This window comes from Macrobrachium rosenbergii, chromosome 42, assembly GCF_040412425.1.
Source record: "Macrobrachium rosenbergii isolate ZJJX-2024 chromosome 42, ASM4041242v1, whole genome shotgun sequence".
NCBI lineage: Eukaryota > Metazoa > Arthropoda > Malacostraca > Decapoda > Palaemonidae > Macrobrachium > Macrobrachium rosenbergii.
Window position 1 is genome coordinate 17,760,437 of NC_089782.1, and position 25,185 is coordinate 17,785,621.

The 25,185-nt window shown below is 38.7% G+C and overlaps 1 protein-coding gene across 1 annotated transcript; it reads left to right on the forward strand.

Annotated features, from left to right (window-relative positions):
• The first annotated feature begins 5,589 nt into the window (after positions 1 to 5,589).
• LOC136827627 (uncharacterized) lies at positions 5,590 to 23,453 on the forward strand. The gene is made up of 3 exons (XM_067085101.1): positions 5,590 to 5,688; positions 15,822 to 15,939; positions 21,453 to 23,453. The coding sequence occupies exons 2-3, from the start codon at positions 15,836 to 15,838 to the stop codon at positions 22,942 to 22,944; spliced, it is 1,596 nt and encodes a 531-aa protein (XP_066941202.1). The 5' UTR covers positions 5,590 to 5,688; positions 15,822 to 15,835; the 3' UTR covers positions 22,945 to 23,453.
• Positions 23,454 to 25,185: the final 1,732 nt, after the last annotated feature.

Here is a 25,185-nt window from a genome sequence, read left to right on the forward strand (position 1 = left end):
CACAATAATATCAAATTACCCCATGATGATTTCCAAAGATAACGAAAAATGAATGTGGTTGCCGTTGGGTGGGAGAGAGGAGGGGGAAATGGTTGGGTAGTAGAGTTGGTTCATCAAGTGATGGGGGCGTCTGCAATCGTGTTTTCTGTACTGCTCTTCAGACTGTTTCAGGGAAGATAAGAGGGGCCCAGTCTGAGAGATTCTTGGTGGTAATTATGATGGCATGGTGTCTGGGGTCGTGGAAAACTGCGAGGATTAGGTCCTTTGATGACATGCGTTGTGTATGCAGCCATCGTTTTCGTCATGGGGGTGACTAAGATTCAGATTCAAAAAAAGTTTTGGGAGCTAAGTTTCGTAATCCACTGCTCGTGGTGGGGCGTGTGGGGGATCTCCCTACCATATACACTGGAGAGTGGGAGGTTATTATTAGCTTCGCACGGTTGTGTACGACAGAATTACGTAGTGATAAGGAAAGAGCATCTGTAGAAGCGAGAGTGATTTTGTTACCAGACCACACTAACTGGTCCAGTATTTTGGTGATTACTTCTTAGAGACGTGCGCACGTATTTTAGACATGATTCACTGTGTCTCAGTTTTCACTTACAAGGCATTTGCTGCACTACTGTCCGCTAACGGCAGGTTGAGATCAGCAATTAGAATTCTTAGGTGGCAGAGCAAGGTCTCCTGGTACCAGTGCTTATGCCCTGTTCACACGCGGCGGTTGTATCCGCGCTGGATGCCAAGTCAGTGGCAGAGCAGAGGGATGCATACACACAACTGTGCTGATTTATTAACCGAAGCGGCATCCGCGCGGTTCGAGATACCTGTGTGTTTACTACAGTGTTTGTTCATATGGACCGCGCGGGTGTGCCTGCGCCACACGTCAACATGGAGACTAGTCGCTTTGACACCGACATTTTCATCGATGAAGCTGAAAAACGTCTAGCCATGTGGGACATGAGATCAGATGATTATGACAAAATAGTAAAGAAAAAGTGTTGGGAGGAACTATTGGAAATTATGTGCAATTCTGATAAAAGCTAAGGAAAAAATCGTAGTTAAGTTAACTACGCTTTTATTGAATTTTAAGTTTACACTCTACATCATATCAGTTTATCCTGTGTATATATATATATGTATATGTATGTATATATATATATATATATATATATATATATATATATATATATATATATATGTATATATATATAAATGTGTATACATATGTGTATATATAGGTATATATATATAATATAAGTATATATATATATTATATATATATATATATATATATATATATATATATATATATATATATATATATATATATATATATATATATATATATGTATCCAAAACTGAGAGAATGTGAGCCCAGATTCTTTCATTTATATTTCTGAATGACTTTAAAATAATTTGACCATTTACTTATACTGAATAAGGATGACAGTTCACCAAATAACATAATGCAGTGTATTCATTTATATGCAATTATGAATACATACATCCGCACACATATACTGTATATGTATATGTTATATATATAATATACAGTATATGCATATGTATGCATATATATTTACATATAAACATAAATACATATGTAAATTATATTATATAATATATAAATATATACATACATATATATATATACACAATCAACTCACTATCACGTTGTGGAACATAAATAAATTTGTGACTTAAATCAGATTGCAACCCAGGTCTTTCAATTGAAAGACCTGGGTCTGATCGTGATGTGAGTAAGAAATTTATATATATATATATATATATATATATATACATACATATGTATATATATATTGTGTATGTATATATATATATATATATATATATATATATATATATATATACATATATATATATATATATATGTATGTATGTAGTTATAAGTTTTTGATCATTATCAGATCGAACCTGGTGGTCTTTCAATTGAAAGACCTGGTCTGGATCCTGATGTGTCAGAAATTGATTGTGTGTTGATTGTGTATATATATATATATATATATATATATATATATATATATATATATATATATATATATACATACACATACATACATACATATATATATGTATTTATATATATGTATGTATATAGATATACATATATATGTATATATATTTTTACGTATACATACTGTATATGTGCATACATATACATATATATTACATATAAATGAATCCACTCTGCATTATGTTATTTGATGAGCTATCATCCTTATTCAGCGTAAGTAAAACGTCAAATTGTTTTATGGTCATTCAGAAATAAATGAAGAATCTGGGCTCATATTCTCTCAGTTTTGGATACACTCTTTTGAACGTGTCGTACGCAAGTTATTTCCTTCACTCCCTACTAAAACCGAATGAACCGCGCGGATAACCGCCGTAATGAGTGCGATCACCACTTTTTGCATCCACGGTGTTTCCGCATCGGTATCCCCCTCGTGTGAACAGGGCCTCGTAGATCACTCCGGGGCGATGGAAAAGGGCATTGTATGTGTTTAAGTCTTCTTCTTCTTCGATTAGGGCTGTATTTACTGCTGCTGAAAACAACGTCAGAACAGTTAGTCTGGTATAGGATGAAATATATGTAATTTGGGAGAGGGGGAGACAGGTGCACAACTGAATGGAAAATATGTTCATTGTGTTCAGAGTTCACCTGTGGCTGTGGCAACTTGAAAAACATACGTAGCACGTCAGAGATAAAATAACATAAGTACAACTTTGTTACCTTTTTGAGGATGACTAACCAAATGAATATCAAGCATTAAGTCGACTGAATACCAAATGAAATACACGAGTATTGGTAGATTTTCAGATTTTCATACCCAGTTTAGCACACAATGGAAGAAAATTGGTTGAAAGCAGCATACAGAATCCACATGAAAAAGAAACGGCATAACTTAAATGATGGTTGAAAATACACCGCGCAAGTGAACTTCTTTTTTGACATATTCGAGAATTCACTGAATTTCTGACTTCAAGCTGAACCCATTCATCCAGATATTTCTCGACATAAACAAGAGTTTTTTTTCCGCTAAGGGCTTTTCAATATTACCTTGTAAAGATTATGCACAATTTCAATATATTTCGGCATCTTCATCTTCACTCCACGTAGTTCATCAGTTTCACCTGCTTCAAGTCTGCAGAAGCTTTGAAGAAGACGTTAGCTTTTGAATGTACTTGGCAGAGAAAAACTGATAAAGTTTTATCTTATGTTTATTTATTTATTTATTTATTTATTTATTTTGTATTTTCAAAACTCTCCAATATTTATTTGTGGCTGAACAGTGTGCGTGTAAATATTTTATTTGAGTTTCGAAGCTGCGGTGGAACAAAGATAAACAGAAACGCGACACTTGGTGTCCAGGTGTATTGAACTAAACAGGCTGAATTAGCATTCATTGCGAGCACTGTTATCTACCGCTTTCAGCGTTGAAATTCATTTATCCAACAGTCACTGCATGCCGGGTGGAAGGGTGGCATGGTGGTGGGAGGGTGGGGGGGAGGCATAGAGAGAAAAAGAGAGCTGAGGGTGTTGGTTGGCTGGGGGTAGCATTCACTCGGCATTCCCTCTCTTCCCATTAGTAGGTCCATATGAGAAGAACGGTTTTTATTTGCGTGTTTTATTTATTATCTCGGAGTTACGTATACGTATTTTTGTGTGACTCGTATGAACACATAATGAAAGGATTGTAGAGGTGGGGAGGGGCGGTGGGCGGTGCAGCCAGGGTGAGCAAGGAGAGCGGGCTAGCAACCTCATCCCAAAAACTTATCTAGAGGCAAATATACATACGCACACGCACACACATATCTGTCTATCTATCTATCTATCTATCTATGTATCTATCTATGTATGTATCTATATATATACAGTATATATATATATATATATATATATATATATATATATACATACAGTATATATATATATATATATATATATATATATATATATATATATATATATATATATATATATATATATATATATATATATATATATATATATATATATATATATATATATATATATATATATATATGTATAGTGATGCATCAAACTTGTCGAAAGATCCATTCACAGTGATATACTTATATACGGAGTTAAAATATATCTGTGGAGAATTGCGAAAAACTTATAGCTTTCATCCATCTTCTGTGGACTCGGTCACCAAAACATAAATAAATAAATAAAATAAAATAAAAGACGGACGAAAGCTATAAGTTTTTGTAGTTCTTCACAAATAATTTTAACTTTGGGATCTTTCCTAGATATTGGCAATTCCAGTGCGAAGTATAAGTGCAAAGGTAATTGCTGAGAAGTTGGTGGAGTTTTTCTCCAACTTTGAATACCAGAAATTGTGCAAAGTGATGGAGGAACGAACTTTACTTCTAAATTGCTCCAGGGTGTGATGAACTTGTTAGGAGTGCAACAACAGTTGTCGACTGCTTATCATCCAGAGACTCAAGAAGCCTTGGAAAGGTTCCACCAGACACTGAAAAGTATGTTAGCGAAGTATTATGAGTCAGGAAGAGAATGGGATGCTGGTTTACCCTTAATGTTGTTTGAAGTTAGGAATGATTATCAAGAAAGCATGGGATGTTCACCAAATGAGATGATTTTTGGTCGAGAAGTAAGAGGTCCATTGAAGATTCATGCAGAAAATTGGGAACCAAATCAAGAGGAAATCCAGGGAGAATATGTGAAGAAACTGAGGAAAAGGTTAAGAGAAATTAGAAAATTCTTTTAGAAAACCTGAAAGTAAGTCAAGAGAAAATGAAAAGAATATATGATGATAAAACTTAAATTAAGAACTTTTGTTGCACACCATACAAATCTATTAATGATTTTGATAATAAAATTATACCTTTTTGAAGCCTGCAAAGACTTTCATACTACTTAAGACCTCGATTACGTTATGTAACACACTTGTTTGTTTTTTCTGTATCACTACCAAATGCATTACTCTTATCAAAGTCACCATACACACAGGAAAAATTCATAATATCGAACCAATCATTCATCTTCTTCTTTATCTTCAGCTTTTCCCATCTTTATATGGGGTCGCTGTTTGTTATTAGTCTTCTCCATCTTCTGCGATCATGCGATCATGAACCAGTCATTCATCAGCAGTACAAAATCATTAGTCCATAACCTGCCATTACCTGCGTGCTGGCTGACCTGGTATGTCTGGACCGTGAACAGTGGTTCTTAACCAGGGTGGTCGCACCCTGCCGGTTCCTTAGGGGTGCGAGGATGCCTATGAATAATTAAAGCAAAATATATTTTTCTATAAGCATGTTATTTTTCCTGCAAAAAAATAAAAATAAAATAAAATAAATATTTTATAATAATAATTATTGTTATTTTTTCAGTAATTCAGGGGTGCGAGCACTGACTGCTGATTTGAAAGGGGTTCATACACTGAAATAACTTGTTCCAGGTGTGACTCACAGGAGGGTAAGTACCTCAACTCTGTCCATTAGCCACGTATGTAGTACAGGTGTGATTTATTTTTTTACAGGTGCAGATTATAACACGATTTGAATCAGTCGCTGGCGTTGTCATTGCAGTGGAAGGTAGCATCCGCCACAGCTCTTGTTCGCTTAGCCTTTGTGAGCGCGCGATTTGTCTTTGCGTCGCCAGTTCATTCTTAATTACAGGTATTTAGCCTATACCTGTGTAGCCCAATAAGCTCCGGTGGGCGATGCAGGCTAAGTATTACGGTGGTCAGTTCACGTTTACTAAATCCAGGGATTACTTACAGCCCATCACCCACCAGTCCAGATGGCTGTACGGGGTTACCAACATCTGTTGGGGTAGTAAAAAATGCGCCGAAGTTTCTTCGGTGCAATCGAGTTTTCTGTACAACCGCTACAGCGTATAATCAAGGCTACCGAAAATAGATTTATCTTTCGGTGGTCTCGGTATAATGCTGTATGAGCCGCGGCCCGTGGAACTTAACAGCGGCCCGGTGCATGCCTATCCTATATCGTTCCCAGAAACACGATTATGGCTAACTTTAACCTTAAATAAAATGAAAACTACTGAGCTTGAGGACCGCAGATTGATATGTTTGATGATTGGAGGGTGGATGAACATACTAATTTGCAGCCCTCTAGCCTCAGTAGTTTTTTAAGATCTGAGAGCGGACAGACAGACAAAGACGGCACAATAGTTTTCTTTTACAGAAAACTAAAAAGGACTTTGGGCTTTCATCCCCACCCCGGAAGACTTGCTGAAAAACTGGAAGGCTGTACCTTTCTGTCACCAATCCTCCCGGAGGTGAAAAGGTTTTATATATATATATATATATATATATATATATATATATATATATATATATATATATATATATATATATATATATATATATATATATATATATATAGATACATATATATGTGTATATATATATGTATATATATATATATATGTGTGTATATATATTTATATATAAGTATATATATATACATATATATATTTATATTTATGTAATCATCAATAAAGGGACGAGGACACACAGCTGTACAAGGTGTCTTTATTCCACCGTTTCGTCTTTGTCCATTTAATTACGTCATCAGCGCTGCTAAAATGAAACGAAATTTCTTGTAAAATTGTAAAAACTAAAACTAAAAATTAAGAATTGAAAAGCTGAAAATTATTCTTACAAAATTTTAAAAATCTACACAAAATAAAAATTAAAGGAATGAACAAAATTTAAAAACTTATACATAAAAATGAAAGGTAACGGAATATACAGTAAACTAAAAATGAAAATAGCAGTGAACAGAGTTCCAAAACAAACGATTAAGGACCGAACTGGAGGAGTGACAGTGTTAAACTAAACGTAAACAGAAATAGAAACAAATTTTGTTCTGTCGTTTAAAATACTTTCCACGTTCGAGAGGTACTCGCATTTATTGAGAATCACAGTACTTTTATCTTTATCAGGTCGGGTAAGGATGGCGTCTTTGTTTTCCTCAAAACTAGTTGGACCCCTTTTTTCAAAATCATCTTTTCGGAAAAAAAGGCGTCCATCAAGTTTTGAGAAAAACAAAGACATCACCCTTACCCGATCTGATAAAGGTAAGGGTACTGTGATTCTCATTAAATGCGAGTACCCCTCGAACGTGGAAAGTATTTTAAACGACAGAACAAAATTTGTTTCTATTTATGTATACGTTTAGTTTAACACTGCCACTCCTCTGGGTCGGTCCTTAATCGTTTGTTCTGTAACTCTGTTCACTGCTATTTTCATTTTTGGTTTACTGTATATTCCGTTAACTTTCATTTTAATGTATGTGCTTTTTAAATTTGGTTCATTCTTTTAGTATAAATTTTGTGTACATTTCTTAAATTTTGCAAGAATAATTTTCAGCTTTTTCAACTCTTAATTTTTAGTTTTAGTTTTTACAATTTTACAAGAAATTTTTTTTCATTTTAACAGCCCTGATGATGTAATTAAATGGACAATTACGAAACGTAATATATATATATATATATATATATATATATATATATATATATATATATATATATATATATATGTATATATATATATGTATATATATATATATATATATATATATATATATATATATATATATATATATATATATATATATATATATATATATATATATATATATATATATATAAAAACCGTGAACGTCAGAAATGAAAATAAATGTGTTTCTCTACCGAGTGTAACAGACTTTCAAGTAAATGTATATTGAGAATAAGGCTCAATCAAATGAGCACTAACTAAATAACTTATTACCCAGTGTATGAAAGAAAATGGGTTAGATTAAAAACAACATACAGAATTTTCATGAAAACGGCATGACATCGAACAAAGGTTGAGAACTGACTGTGCAAGGATGCTTTGAAATAGTCATGTTTACTGAATTTTTCAATAAAAATTAAGCCCATGCACCCAAATAATTCTTGATGCAAAACTCACAACTTTTTCGAAGTTATGTTTGCATCCAATTTCGCCTCTCTAAAGGTTCACCTAAGCGTTTATTTCATTGTAACCGAGACACCCTGGGTGGGAATTCACTATATTCATTACTTGTTACACAGAAATTAAGAAAATTGCGATAACGTCTTTGTAACTACCAAATCAATTGCAGAGAGATGCTTTAAGTCGCTTTCTGTATCGGCATGCAATTTCTACTCTTCTACAACACATTTACCGCCGTAGGGGAGGGCAGTGCCGTCAGTGCACCTCATGCAGTGCACTGAAGACATCATAATGTTTTTTGCAGCATCCCACCGGGCCCTAGCGGCAACCCTTTTCAGTCCTTTTGCTCCTCCTCCGTTCATATTCTCTTTCTTCCATCTTACTTTCCTCAACCGTCTCCTAACAATTGTTTCGTAGTGCAACTGCAGTTTCTCTGTTAGTACCAAACCATTTTACTGCCAATTTCCGTTTCAGCGCTGAATGACTTTATAAGTCCCAGCGCTTGGCCTTTGGCCTGAATTCAATATTCTGTTCTATTCACATGGGGAACATTAAAGCCAGTGATGAAATGATGGAACACATGGATGGAATGCATGGGACACTACAGCGGTTGGAATGAAGATTGAAATGAAGATGGACATGGGGACATTACAGCCAATGAGGATGGAATGCATGGGGAAATGCAAATTACAGCCAATGAGGATGGATGGAACATTACAGCCAATGAGTGATGGAACGGGACATTAGAGCCAAATGAGGATAGAACACATGGGGACATTACAGCCAATGAGGATGGAATGCATGGGGACATTCAGCTAATGAGGATGGAATAAGAAATTACAGCCAATGAGGATGGAACGCAGTCAGTGAGGATGGAATGCTTGGGGGGATATTAGAGCCAATGAGGATGGAACGATGGACATTACAACCAATGAGGATGGAAATGCATGGGGACATTGGAACATGGGGACCAATGAGGATGGACATGCAGTCACGATGATGGAGTGCTCAGATATTACATTAATGAGGATGTAATGTATGGAACACTACAGTCAATGAGGATGGGAATGCGAAGATGGCGCATTACAGTCCAATGAGGATGGAATGCATGGGGACATTACAGCCAATGAGGATGAAATATGGGGAACAGCCAGTGAGGAGGACATTAGAGCCAATGATGGATAGAACACATGGGTGTGCAAATTAGAGCCAATGAGGATGGAATGCATGGGGACATTACAGCCAATGAGGATGGAAAATCACACAAGGACATTAGTGATGGAAATTACAACATTACAGCCAATGAGAAGGATGGACATTGCATGAGGGGATGGAATGCTTGGTGCAAATTACAACCAATGAGGATGTAACATTCAACTAGGATGGAATGCATTAGACATTACAGCCAGTGAGGATGGAATGCATGGGGACATTACAGCCAACTAAGATGGAAAACATGTGACATTACAGCCAATGAGGATGGAATGCATGGGGACATTACAGCCGAAGATGGATGGACAGCACATTTATGGAAGACATAAACAAATGAGGATGGAACCTATGGGGACATTACAGCCAATGAGGATGGAATGCATGTAGGACATTATAACCAATGAGGATGGAAATGCATGGGGATATAAAGCCAATGAGGATGGAATGCATGGGGACGCTTTACAACCAATGAGGATGGAATGCATGGGGACACTGCAGCCAATGAATGAACACATGGGGACATTACAGCCAACGAGGATGGAATGCGTTACATTACAGCCAGTGAGGAAGGAATGCATTGGAAATTACAGTCAGTGAGGATGGAGTGCATGGGTATATTACAGCCAATGAGGATGGAATGCATGTGACATTACAGCCAGTGATGATGGAACACAATGGACTTTACAGCCAAGGAGGAAGGAATGCATGGGGACATTACAGCTCAGTGAGATGGAATGCTTGGGGATATTACAACCAATGAGGATGGAACGATGGGACATTGTTCAATGAGGATGGAATGCTGGGAGACGAGGAAGGAATACCGACATTACAGTCAGTGAGGATGGAATACTTGGGGATATTACAGCCAATGAGGAGATGGGTACAGCCGGGGATGGAATGTGGGGACATTACAGTCCATGATGATAGGCCTGGGGAACACAATGGAGAATGTATGGGGACACTACAGTCAATGAGGATGAAAGCATGGGACATTACAGCTAACGAAGATGGACGTAAGGGACATTACAGCCAGTGAGATGGAATGCATGATATTACAGCCACGAGGATGGAATGCAAGGGAACATTACAGCCAATGAGGATGGAACAGCCATGAGGATGGAATGCATAGACACAACCAATGAGTGATGCAATGCATGGGGAATATTACAGTCAATGAGGAAGGAACGTATGGGGACATTATACAGCCGATGGATGGGAATACAGCCAATGAGGATGGACATGGAACATTCAATGAGGATGGAATGCATGGGGATATTACAGCTAATGGAGGATGTAATGTAGTTGGAGGATGTAGTCATGTGGGGACATTATAGTCAATGATGGATGGAATAGCCAATGGAGGATGTAACAAGGACACTACAGTCAATGAGGATGGAATGCATGTGGACATTACAGCCAATGAGGATGGAAATGCATGGGGACATTGCAGCCAATGAGGATGGAATGCATTGGGACATTACAGCTAGTGAGTGATGGAATGTATGGGGACATCTGGGTCGGCGATGAAAATGCATAGGGACATTACAGCCAATGAGGATGAAACATGGGGAACATTACAGCCAACGTTGTTGAATCTATGGGACATTACAGAGAATGAGGATGAAATGAGGACATATGGGTAATGAAGATGGAATGCATGGGAACATTACAGCCAATGATGATGGAAATGTCAGGGATATTGGCAGCCAATGATGATGGAATGCATGGGGGACACTATAGCCTAAGGATGGAATGCATGGGGACACTACAGCTTTAAGGATGATCATTCAGACTAACCAATGAGGATGGAACCTATGGGTACATTACAGCCAATGATGATTGAACGTATGGTGATATTACAGCCAATGAGGATGGAATGCATGGGGTTCACTACAATAATGAGGATGGAACGCATAAGAGACATTAGAGCCAATGAAGATGGAGCATGGGGACATTACAGCCAATGAGGATGGAATGCATGGGGACATTACAGCCAATGAGGATGGAATGCGTGCGCAAATTACAGCCAATGAGGATGGAATGCATGGGGACATTACAGCCAATGAGGATGGAACGCATAAGGACATTAGAGCCAATGAGGATGGAACACATGGGGACATTACAGCCAATGAGAATGGAATGCATGGGGACATTACAGCCAATGAGGATGGAATGCTTGCGCAAATTACAGCCAATGAGGATGGAATGCATGGGGACATTACAATCAATAGGATGGAACGCATTAGGACATTACAGTCAGTGAGGATGGAATGCATGGGGACATTACAGCCAACGAAGATGGAAAACATGCGGACATTACAGCCAATGAGGATGGAATGCATGGGGACATTACAGCCAACGAAGATGGAAAACATGTGGACATTACAGCCAATGAGGATGGAATGGATGAAGACGTAACAGCAGAGGTTGGAACGCATTTGGGCATAACAAATGAGGATGGAACCTATGGGGACATTACAGCCAATGAGGATGGAATGCATGGGGACGCTACAACCAATGAGGATGGAACGCATGGGGACACTGCAGCCAATGAATGGAACACATGGGGACATTACAGCCAATGAGGATGGAATGCATGGTTACATTACAGCCAGTGAGGAAGGAATGCATTGGGAAATTATAGCCAGTGAGGATGGAGTGCATGGGTATATTACAGCCAATGAGGATGGAATGCATGTGGACATTACAGCCAGTGATGATGGAACACAATGGGACTTTACAGCCAATGAGGAAGGAATGCATGGGGACATTACAGTCAGTGAGGATGGAATGCTTGGGGATATTACAGCCAATGAGGATGGAATGCATGGGGACATTACAACCAATGAGGATGGAATGCATGGGGATATTACAGGCAATGAGGAAGGAATGCATCGGGACATTACAGTCAGTGAGGATGGAATGCTTGGGGATATTACAGCCAATGAGGATGGAACGTATGGGGACATTACAGCTGAGGATGGAATGCGTGGGGACATTACAGTCAATGATGATGGAGTGCCTGGGGATATTACAGCTAATGAGGATGTAATGTATGGGGACACTACAGTCAATGAGGATGAAATGCATGGGGACATTACAGCCAATGAAGATGGAATGCATGGGGACATTACAGCCAATGAGGATGGAATGCATGCGGATATTACAGCCAGTGAGGATGGAATGCATGGGGAACATTACAGCCAATGAGGATGGAATGCATGGGGACATTACAGCCAATGAGGATGGAATGCATGGGGACATTACAACCAATGAGGATGGAATGCATGGGGATATTACAGGCAATGAGGAAGGAATGCATCGGGACATTACAGTCAGTGAGGATGGAATGCTTGGGGATATTACAGCCAATGAGGATGGAATGCATGGGAACATTACAACCAATGAGGATGGAATGCATGGGGATATTACAGCCAATGAGGATGGAACGTATGGGGACATTACAGCCGAGGATGGAATGCGTGGGGACATTACAGTCAATGATGATGGAGTGCCTGGGGATATTACAGCTAATGAGGATGTAATGTATGGGGACACTACAGTCAATGAGGATGGAATGCATGGGGACATTACAGCCAATGAAGATGGAATGCATGGGGACATTACAGCCAATGAGGATGGAATGCATGGGGATATTACAGCCAGTGAGGATGGAATGCATGGGGACATTACAGCCAATGAGGATGGAATACATGGGGACATTACAGCCAGTGAGGATGGAATGTATGGGGACATTACAGCCAATGGCGATGAAATGCATGGGGACATTACAGCCAATGAGGATGAAACACATGGGAACATTACAGCCAATGCTGTTGGAATTCATGGGACATTACAGAGAATGAGGATGAAATGCATGGGGACATAATAGGTAATGAAGATGGAATGCATGGGAACATTACAGCCAATGATGATGGAATGCTTGGGGATATTACAGCCAATGAGGATGGAATGCATGGGGACACTACAGCCTAAGGATGGAATGCATGGGGACACTACAGCCTAAGGGTGGAATGCATTTGGACATAACCAATGAGGATGGAACCTATGGGTACATTACAGCCAATGATGATTGAACGTGTGGTGATATTACAGCCAATGAGGATGGAACGCATGGGGACATTACACCCAATGAGGATGTAAGGCATGGGGACATTACACCCAATGAGGATGGAACACATGGGGACATTACATCCAATGAGGATGGTACTTATGGGAACATTATAACAAATGATGATGGAACGCATGGGGTTATTACAGCCAATGAGGATGGAATGCATGGACATTACAGCCACTGAAGATGGAATGAATGGGGACATTATAGCCAATGAGGATGAAACGCATGGGGACATTATAGCCAATGAGAATGGAATGCATGGGGATATTACAGCCAGTGAAGATGGAATGCATGGGGACAATACAACCAATGAGGATGGAGCACATGGGGACATTACAGCCAACGAGGATGGAATGCATGGGGACATTACAGCCAATGACGATGGAACACATGGGGACATTATAGCCAACAATAAGGATGGAACGGTATTTTGGGGGATTCAGTGCACCGTAAATATAGAGCACAAGGGTATGGACTGGTTCTCCTTAGGCGATCTCGAGAAGTGGACCCTGGTCCTTGTACAATTATGGCGGACTCACACATTTGCGAATCATGTCGTAATGGCTGGTTTTGGCGATCATCGCCAACATTCGCGTGCCTGAGGCTGCCAGAAAAAAAATTGTCAGCAGCTTGTTCACACATTTGTGATACAAGGACGCACAATGCGTAACTGCTTAAGTTTTGTTAATTACGACGTCATTATGCTGTAATTATGACCAAATCGCCAACAATTGCCATGATTCGTTACCTCGTCGCCAAGTTTGGCAACGTGCACCAAGTGATGGCAGATGTTTTAAATGGATGGTGCATGTCGCAATTGCGAGTTACGATTTGCACGGTCTAATTATGACAAACGGCAACGCCATTGCGTCTGTGTTGCATAGTGTCCAAAGACATGACGACAAATGACAATTGACGCGGTCGGACTGCGTATGTTTTAAACAGTTGAACACACCCGCCATCACTTGGTGCACGGTGCCAGACTCGCCGACGCGGTAACGATTCATGGCAATTGTTGGCGATTTGGTCGTAATTACATCGTAATGACGTAAGCACTGGACATGTCATGTTAATAATGGTTTGGAAAACAGCGCCACCATCATAGAAAGAGAAAGTGAGTTCTGTGAGTGTTTGTTAGAAGGGAGGGTTACAGATGAGTTGGAGAAAAGATAAACAGATATAGTAAGAAATTTATCCTTAAAAATGGCCCCCCCCTTTTTTTTCCCTAAGGATGAGCGACTCTCATACTTAAAAAATGAATGATTCCGATTATGCAAATGTGAGCTTCGCGTGTCGTCAGAACAGGAGCAGTTGTGCTCCTTTAAAGTAGAGTGACTTAGTTTTTTTATTTATTTGCTTGTTAATCTAACGCTAGGCACCTCATAGAAGCTGAGCGCCTAGAGTCCCTAGAAGTGAATATCTCCTTTCGGTATCTAATGAGCTGCAAGGATCATTTATAGATGAACAGCTCAGATCTTTAGATGAGTTGCATGGGGTCTTTGAAGCCCAGCGACTTGAGACTCTCTAATGTGAGTGGCCCAGGGCTTAAGAACATGAGCGGCTCAATAATTGTAAAGGTAAATGGTAAAGGAACAGCTTGGTGAGAGGTGATATCAAATTTCATATCGAATATGATTGCTCTGGGAACTGGGAATACTCATGTATTAAGAAAAAATCCAGGACGATGTCTGGTTGGAAGTAGCCAAAAATGTTGGAAATGATCAAATCACCTTTCCCATGGCTGAACAGAAGGCTATCAGGTAGATGGGTAAATTGAATTCTAGATATCAGGTAAACCAAGCAATTTTTTAAAATGAAATATTGGTTCCTTTATCTATACGGGGTTTTTACCCTCTCCAAAATATTTGGAAAGGATGTTTATAAGTCAAGCAGAATATCTGAGTTTGGCGAAAACGTTGCTCATCTTCATAAAACATATTTCTTAATTTTTATTCATATTTGAATTATGATGTTGCCGTTTTAATACATAAGGTTCCAAGGCCGTTGGTAATCGACATGAATTGCATGGATTTTATTATGTTTTATTTTTTTTTTTCCTTGAAAAGTCAAATAAATAAAAAAAAAAGCTATTTTCACTGTTAGTGACTGCTAGCTCGACACCGTTTAGCAAAATTAGCTTCCTCTGGAGGGAAATAACTTTTGATAAAAACATTAATAATGATAATAATGGTACTACGCCTCTTTCATAATATAACTTTTTATTACTAACTTATTTGATCATCTGATAAGCCCTTGGTGTCAGAGCCTGGCGTCAATTAGAGTTTTTTTTTTTTCTTAGACTTCACCTTTAAGAAAAGGTACTCGGGTAATCATTCGACCTTGATTTTACAGGATGCTTTTCAAACTTTATCAAGAAAAGAGGGCGTATGAGACTTCGTACCAGCCATTGCTGATACAACGGATTACCAAGCAAGACGTAATGATCATGAATAACAATTATCCTCTTCTTGTTTCAGAAACGTGGAACCTAATGGGACTCTTAGCGCAGATGTTTCGATGGACCCCCAAGCGAGCCATGTTCAGGGGTTTCGTTGCATTTTTAATAGTATGCCTTATGCTTTTGCTCCTCAATAGGTAATATCAAAAGGACAGACATCCCTGGTCCTTACTTTCTTTTCTTTTCCTGATAAAAGTGTATAGATAACTCATCAAGTGCTTTTATACCAGACCAGTTTTTAGCTTCAAAACTCATGTTTTTAATGATAAATTCAATTTGCTCATTCTGATTGCAAGATAGAAAGGACCCTTTCTACTAATCAGCTGTGAAAAATTACCCTCAGATTGTGGGATGCATTTGCATACTTGGAGACCTTGGAACATTATGTTATGATATGGTAGTGGGTTGATGTGGCTTTTCTTAGCAACATTCACTTCAGGGTATGACGTCCCTGCGTACATGAGTTGGGTTAGAAGAGACTCTTCAGCCTTGGCAGGCAACTCTTCTAGGAGAAGGACACTCCAAAATCAAACCAGCGGGTAGAAGGGACCCTTTAGCCTTGGTAGGCAACCCTTCTAAGGGATGGTTACTCTGAATGCAAACCTTGTTCTTCAACCTTGGACTGTGCCATAGACATTGTACCGTGGCCTTCCATGGTCTTGGGTCTGAGTTGCCCTGCCTGAGGGTACAATCAGGCATTTATCCTCTTTTTTTTTTTGTTCACTTTCCTGTTTTTTCGAAAAGTGTGTAGGGCAGGCTGATAAGCAAGCAAAAGTTGCTTGGGGAATTATCAGGAAAGTGCCTTAGTCTTTACCTGGTCTTTTCCTTCTGAGCATTTTATAATTTCTAAATTCATCCTGACTGTCCTCTCCCCGTTGTTGTGGCAAATCTGGTGGATTTCTTGTTTTCCTTAAAAGGTGTGGCAGCTCCACCTTGTCGACCAATTGTTTCCGGCGCTTTTTTCAATGACATATGGTCATGTTTACATATACTTTCAACAGAATTTTTTAAAATACTGTAAATACTATTGTTGTTGATGGTATTGTTTATTGTTTTGTTGATTTTTACAATGTTACTGTTGTTATGAGTCTATTAGTTTTGCTACTGATTTTATGTTGTTAATTTTAATTATTTTGAGAGACACTGAGCTGAACCCTGGGCCTGTTACTCATTACATTAAGAAGAATTGCCAATTACTTTACTCAAATATTCGAGACTTAGATTATGATTTTCTTGATCTCCAGAGTTGTGCCCATAACTACGATTTGTTGTTTTCATCTGAGGCTCTTGAGGTTGAGTTTTTAATCTCAGGGTTTGATGGCCCTGATTTTATTTATCGTCGCAACATCCCATATGCGCAAGGTATGGCTCCATACACTAAGTCTGGGTGACCTATTTATCGTCAGTAAAATTTTAGAGTGTAGTTGCCATGAAGTTCTTTGTTTTAAAATTGTCAGTAAGTTCTACAATGTTTACGTATTTGCTGTTTACTGCAATCCTGATATCGACGATTCTTTACATGAATGACTGTCTCTTGGAAAGGATTAGTATGGCTCAATCTCATCAAAAGCTTCATTTATTATTTGTGAAGACTGAAATGCACAGCACAGCGAGTTGCTAAATTCAAATTCCACAGATCAACATGGCCGGTCTGCTCTTGAGTTCTGTCTCCTCCGATTTTGTCTAGGTAACTCAGGAATCCACGCATATTTCTGGAAGTAGATTTGACCTCATTCACAGATGTTCCCGCTATTGCCTAGTCCAAGGTCAGTGAATATATATGGTCACTTCTGATCATTCCACCACTGAGATGGACAAATCTGTCAATCAGCATATTCCAAAAGCCACCGTTGGAAAAAAGTTCTAGCTGAAATCTAGAACCAACTGGGACTGCATTATTGAAGCTTATCAAGCACTTAATATTTCAGATGCTATATTAGATCCTGATCCCAAGAAGTTAAATGAAATGGTGTTGCTATTTTAATACGGTATGTCCCTAGAAAGGTCATTAAATTCAGGACAAATGACCAGCCATGGTTTGATGATACATGACAAACGGACTAAATTCAGCACGTGGAGACGAAATCATTCAAATGAAAATTACACTATTTTGCTGAGTCTCGCCGTGCTGTGAATAGAACTTACCAACGGCCGAGAGAAGTTACAATAATTCTTTGAAGAGGAAACTTGAAGGAATTACTCAGCCTCATCTGTGGTGGACCAAACTGACATCAGCTATCTTTGGGTCAGGGTTGCCTCTCATTCCACCACAACTAACAGATGATGGTAGATTGGTTACTGGCCTCAGGGAAAAGGCTGAACTGCTTCATCGAGCTTTTGAAGCTAAGCAATCATCTGAGGATGTCCATCTACCTGATACTTGTCATCCTGAACTATTCCTACAAAATTTGCATTTTGCTCCAGGGAAATTTAGAAAATTCTTGATAATCTTGATAGCTGGGGTGGAGAAGATCCTGAAGGTTTCTTCCCTTTGTTTTTTAAAATAGTTTTAGTGTTCTATCTCCCAAGATTAGTAGATTCTATGGATTTTTATGTCGACATATCTTTGAGATTGAGTGCAAGCTTCGTAATACGGTGCCTGTTCCAAAGAGTGGCATATCTGCAGACTGCAGTAAATACAGGCCAATTTCTATTCTCCCTGTGCTCTCCAAAGTTGCTAAAAGCTTATATTTAAGCCACCATATAAGTATGTGGAATCTAAAGGCTTGTTAGCTGATTGTCAATATGCATACAGAAAGCGGTTAGGTACCTGTGATGGTCTTTTAGACTTGACATGCGATTTGCCAGAGGACCTTGTTAAGGGTTTCGAGTACAGGGTAATGTAAATAGATTTTAGTGCTGCTTTCGATTAAGTAAATCATAAGGCACTTATTTATAAACTTCAGAATCTTGGAATGAGTGGATATGTTTTAGGATTACTTCAAGATTTCCTTACAGGTAGGCAACAGCGAGTTGCTGTTTATGGAATCTTTAGTGAACCAAGACCTATTGTGTCCGGAGTTCCACAGGGTAGTGTTCTTGGTCCACTATTATTTTTGGTGTATACAAGTGATATGGTTGTTGGCCTGGAAAACAAGATTGTTCAGTATGCCGATGATGCAACACTTGTGGGTGTAGTAAAGTCTCCACTTATGAGAAATGAAGCTGCCCTCAGCCTCAATCGGGACATGGACCAGATCAGTGAATGGTGTAGTCGGTGGGGTATGAGGCTGAACTCCAGTAAAACAAAAACTATTGAAATAGCAGATCTCATACAGATTTTCCACCCCATCCTCCCCTTCAGGTGGATGGGACTTTGCTGAATGAGTCTGAAGTTTTAACTATTCTAGGTGTACTTTTGACTCACATCTTTCTTTTGGGAAACATCTAATGAAAGTTTCAGCAAATGCCGCATGAAAGTTAGGTATTTTTTATAAGGTCTTATGTATTTTCAACAGTGGTAAAATCATTGCGACCTGTTTTAGGTCATTTGTCTTTCCTTTACTAGAATACTGTTCTCCAGTGTGGATGTTTGCTTCTGCCAGAGATTTATCTCTTTTAGATAGTGGTTCGTGGTGGTGGGTTTCTGTTTCCTAATATTAGCAATTATGGTTCGGACCATCAACGGATGGTCTCTTGTTTGTCACTTATTTATAAGTTTTTTGATAGAGACCTTTCACATTCACAATTGATCCCTGATCTTTTCCTGCCGACAGCAACCAGATTCGCTGAACAGCAGCAGCACCAGTATGCAGTAAGTATGCCGCTTTGTGGAGCTTCTCAGTTCCAGAGGACCTTTATTCCTCACATGGTTGGACTGTGGAACAGTCTCCCTGAGGATGTCTGCAGTTGGAACTTCAAAAGTTCAAGTGAAGATGCAGTGCATTACTACCCTACTCTCCTTGCATTTTAATATATTTTTATCTCCTTTAATTTATTAATTTATTTTTTCTTTTTAGTAAGCGAGATCACTTCTCTCCGTATTTCCCTTTACCTTCTCTTACTTCCTAATGAGCACCATTTTCTTTGGAAGCTTCAATTTCAAGGTAATGGCCCCTGTGGGCTTGTTCCTTATGAATCGGGTTTATCTTATGAATAATAATAGTAACAGTAGTACTGTACATTTAAAAGTTAATATTTATAAGACTCCTACTAATGATTATAATTTTAATTTCATACTTATTATCAATTGATGTCTGTATATTTCAGTAGCAATAAGAATCCAGACTTTTTTTAGTGGACATCCATTTAATATCATTCCACACATACCAAATTGTATATGTCATAGTTGAAGAAAGCCTGCAGTTCATTCAAATGGGAATATTTAGTTCTAAAAGTGTCATGTGTTTCATAGTAGCTTTGCATTGCCCATTTAAGCAAAGAAAAAAAAAGGCACACAAAGGACCCTTTCTTTTAATCAGCTGTGAAAAGTGATCTTCAAGTGATGGGGTGCAAATGTATGCAGAAGCATTATGTTGTTAGTCTTTCTTACAATCCTTAGATATACATTTCGGTTCATGCCATTGGGAAAGATTCCGTAACTACATACCCAGAAATATTAACTCTTGTGTGATAAAATTCTGCATTTCTATAAATAAATTGTATTTTTTGTAAAAGATAAACACAAAAACTTTCGAACACCTAGGCGGCGTTCCTCTACAGTGCTTGTGTAAACACTGAGGAGGAACGCCATTCAGGTGTTCGAAAGTCTTTCCTTTCATCTTTTACAAATAATAAAATCTGTTCATATAATTGTGGATTTTTTTCATTGTACGACAGTTTAATCACGACATTGTGAATTTCTTAGCAATGTTAAATTTTTTATGGGCGGAGAGATGATCAAATCCCAAGTGCACACGGCTTTATAAGGATAAGTTTCGACTTGCTTACCAAGTAATGCTTAAGTGTTCCAGCCAAGTAACTTCCAAAGTCCCACTTGGGAAAAGTGTGGAGAGAAGGACATCTGATGGTTCATACAATAAAACCTCACTAAGTTTCTTCTGCCACAATACTGGACAACCCAAATCTACATGCATTGTTTCTGAAAAGCTGAAGCTAAATTTAAAGTTTGTTTGAATGAAAGTCTGGAAAAGAAAGGAAGATAAATAGTTGGTCGTCTCGAAGAGTTGCAGGTTCTATATCACTTTAGTTCGCAAATAATCCAGGAAAACGGTTTTTCATAATGTTGAGGTTGCCAAGAATCATTAGGCTTATGCTTGAGTGTTGATGCAGGTTGACAATATAGCAGTTGCAAACAGTTCACAAAACGGTTTGCAAGCAAGAACCGGCATCTTTCCTAATCAGTAGTTTTCAGACATTTATGAGCCATCAAATGATACAATTTAAAAGTTAACACTTACCAGGAGCATATTGATGATCCTATTTGAATTTCTTACTCGTCAGTTTCAGTTACAATAAGAAAGCAGGCTCTGTGTACATTCAGGTAATATCATTCCACACGGATCAAAATGTATATACGTCATAGTTGAAGAAAGAGCCAATGAAATTCACTCAAAAGGGAATAAACTGAAAGTTTCATGTTAAATGTAGCCCTCTTTTGCACGGTTTGATTTAAAATTACCGGATATCTATAGAATATGCAAAGAAAATTTTGCTCATAAAAATTTTTTTCATTTTTTTTTTTTTACAGTGCATTGTTGAGAGGCACCACTTTTACCTCATCACTGGATGGTGCATTAAGAGATGACTCGCAGGACAATCTTCTAGTTTTTAAATCCCCTAAGCTCTCGCAGGATGAAATGGCTGCTCAGATGGAGAGGAGAACACCCAATCTCCCCGTCAGATTCTGGCTGAAAGTGAAGAACAAAAATTTATCTAAGAATAGTTCGTGTGCACAATTCCCGTCTCTTTATAATCTTAGTTACGTCGACACACACTGGCAAGAACTTCAGACTGTTGACGGACCTTACCATCTGTTTGGTGCATACTTCGACAATAGAACTTTGGCCAAAGAAGTACCGGCAGTACGTATCATAGGTCAGATCGCTAAGATCGACGTCAACACATCCCTTTTTTGCCAACTGTGGTTTGAAGAAGACAAGGAACCAGCATTTGCTCCTGTTTTTGAGCACAGATATCTATGGAGGGCTGGAATGGGAGTGTATCAAAATGGAGTTATGCAGCCATACATGTTTTCGTGTCAAGTGCCCCATGGATACAGACGTATGGTACCGCAAGCTGTGTCTGTAGTTGAAAAGCCTTGTGACATGGCCAAGACAAATCTAAAGGTAAATAACATTCTTCCTCCGTCTGGTCAGAAGGAAGGTTTTGCAGTTTGTGTGAAGGGAATGAGTTATCCATTCACTGATTACAGCGTTAGATTGATTGAATGGCTCGAACTTCTATTCATTTTAGGTGCTGATAAGGTATTCTTTTATGATTATGATATGCATCCAAATATTTCGAAGGTCCTAAGTTATTATGAAGAACAAGGTCTTGTTGAAGTAACAAAGCTTCCCTTATCTGGAAGGCGTCCCAATGCATATGGTCTCTTGAATATGTATTTAAGGTTCATTGGCAAAGTTCCAAAGGAGCACGAGGAAACGGTCCCTTACAATGATTGTTTCATGAAGAATATTAATAGGTATAAGTTTATCGGCGCTCTTGACACTGACGAGGTTATAATGCCCAAGATCGCTTCCTCCTGGGAAACTATGATGAACATTGCAGTTGCAAAAGCTCTGGTTACATCAAAGAAGTCTCCCTCTAGCTATGTTATTCGACACGTCTATTTCTTAGATGACATGGGACATTCGAGTGGGACTGTAAAAAATGTTCCTCCCTACATGCACATGCTACGCCACGTTCATCGGAGCGGCAACTATAATCCGCCATTAGATTACGTCAAATCCTTCTTCGATACGGAGAGAGTTCTGTCCATTCATAATCACTTCCCACTGGACTGTCTCGGCGGTGGGTGCGTCCCCTACTTTGTGAATACGTCAGACGGTCAACTGCAACATTATCGCCATTACTGCGCTGAAGAACTGGTGCGCGTTTGTGACAAGGCCTTCAGGAAGAACATTGTTCGAGATACAAATATCTTCAGGTTTAAGGAGCCTTTAATATCTGGTGTTACGCACACGTTGTCAAAGCTGGGTTTTATAAACCAGTTGCCTTGAAGGGCCAAAGCATTGCGTAAGACGCAAAATATCGTCCGTCTGGCAAAGCTGACGTGTTTTTCCTAACAAAAAATGGGGAAAAATTTTTTTCCATATCTTGAACCCAAAACTGGATTTTTTTTTTTTTTAGCCTATGGCCTTAAAGGTTTTGTTGATGCATTTTGAAGGAAAATTGAAAGGTTAGAATATTTATACAAATACCGTAATGTGTAAACTATCATCGTTTATGTAATTTTAATAAAAAAAATGAAGAAGCGTGTCAAGTTGATGCCTTTGTAACATAGAGGTAGAAATAATCTGAGGAGAATGGGCTTTTATTCCTTGAACCAATGAAACTTATAGTGTTAACTCTTTTCGTTTTGAATTATAATTAATTTTTCGAGACGGCTGTCGCCTGTGAAAGCTCATTGTAAAATATTCCTCTCCCTCGGAGGCTCTGAGGAAGCCAAAGATGAAAATCGCATTATGTACAAACCTCTGTTGTTAGGACTAGAAAGTAATTCAGCCTTGTCTTCAAATGTTGTGATCTACTCTCACAGATAAGTCGTAATGAATACGTAGAGGAGTTCGAATTTGAGATGTCTCCTAAATTTGGGATTGTTTTTGTTACTCTCTCTCTCTCTCTCTCTCTCTCTCTCTCTCTCTCTCTCTCTCTCTCTCTCTCTCTAACTTTGTTTCACGTTGGACGAGTCGGTAGAGTTGTCGGCTAGCACTCTGCTAGGCCCGTGTTCAGTCTCCGGCCGGCCAATGAAGAATTAGAGGAATTTATTTCTGGTGATAGAAATTCATTTCTCGGTATAATGTGGTTCGGATTCCACAATAAGCTGTAGGTCCCGTTTCTAGGTAACCAATTGGTTCTTAGCCACGTAAAATAAGTCTAATCGTTCGGACCAGCCCTAGGAGGGCTGTTAATCAGCTCAGTGGTTTGGTTAAACTAAGGTATACTTAACTTCTAACCTTTCCCACATAGCTAATATTCGTTTTAAGAAGTGTGAAAATTTCAGTATAAGGTGGAAGTTCTAGACATACTCAAAAGAACCTGCGTATGGAACGTGTCTGGCTCTTGAAACTCCAAGGTGAACTGACTTCCTTACTGAACAGGTCCTTTGTATTGTGAACCTCGTTCCTCGATCAAGTTTTGTTTCAGTCCCTTCCTCCGTTCCTTATTAATTTCGAAATACACTTCAATTATTACTTTTTATAAACTGCTGGTGGACTTTAGCGACTCGTTACGTGGCTCCATATCTATCGATTATGATTTTAACAAAATCAAATTGACACGGAGAAAATAGTCTCTCCGGAGAAATAACTCTCTGTCTCATCGTGAGGGCGCTAAAGTAGTTGTTTATGTAAGAGGCAAGTGATATGTATGCCATACTCAGCTATGCATACTAGAAAATTAAGTATACCTTAGTTTAACCAGACCACTGAGCTGATTAACAGCTCTCCTAGGGCTGGCCCGAAGGATTAGACTTATTTTACGTGGCTAAGAACCAATTGGTTACCTAGCACGGGACCTACAGCTTATTGTGGAATTCGAACCACATTATATCGAGAAATGAATTTCTATCACCAGAAATAAATTCCTCTAATTCTTCATTGGCCGGGCGGAGACTCGAACTCGGGCCTAGCAGAGTGCTAGGCGAGAACTCTATCGACTCGTCCAACGAACGCATAAATCTGACATTCAATAGACATAAATGAGACTCATAAAAATGCATGAGAGATCAGTAATACCTGTTATCAAATTTACAATTTGTCTGTCAGTATTCAGTATTTGAACCTTGAGTTCAGTTTTTGAAAACCAATGCATTCCGTTGACTTCTGTTAGCAAGGTAACAAAACACAAGTACATAAAATCTGAACTGACCCTTACACAGGGTCAGTGATTAACTCTGGCAGCAACATTCAAAGTATTAGATGACAGTGCAAGATTTTTAGACCCGACAGTGATGGAGCGTAAACACTGTACGATTCAAATTCAAGCAGTTCTTCTGGGATATTCCAACAACGTACATTATTTGCAGTCATTTAAGGTACTTCAAGGACTGAGCATCGGCGAGAGTGAACTTGTGAATGAAAATTTACACTAGACGCTACTGGTAACACGGCTATTACTTATTAGCCTACTTATCTCACAGAGAAACCAGAATTTTTTAGTAATCTTCGCTTCTCCCTCTTGTTGTCACGGGAAATCAGGAACAGCAGCTTTTTCATTCATTAGTGATTCGTCTACCTTTG

Coding starts and splice junctions, on each gene's coding strand:
- LOC136827627 (XM_067085101.1), top strand. CDS start 15,836: ATGGGACTCTTAGCGCAGATGTTTCGATGGACCCCCAAGCGAGCCATG. Junction 15,940..21,452: donor ATGCTTTTGCTCCTCAATAG/GTAATATCAAAA, acceptor TTTTTTTTACAG/TGCATTGTTGAGAGGCACCA.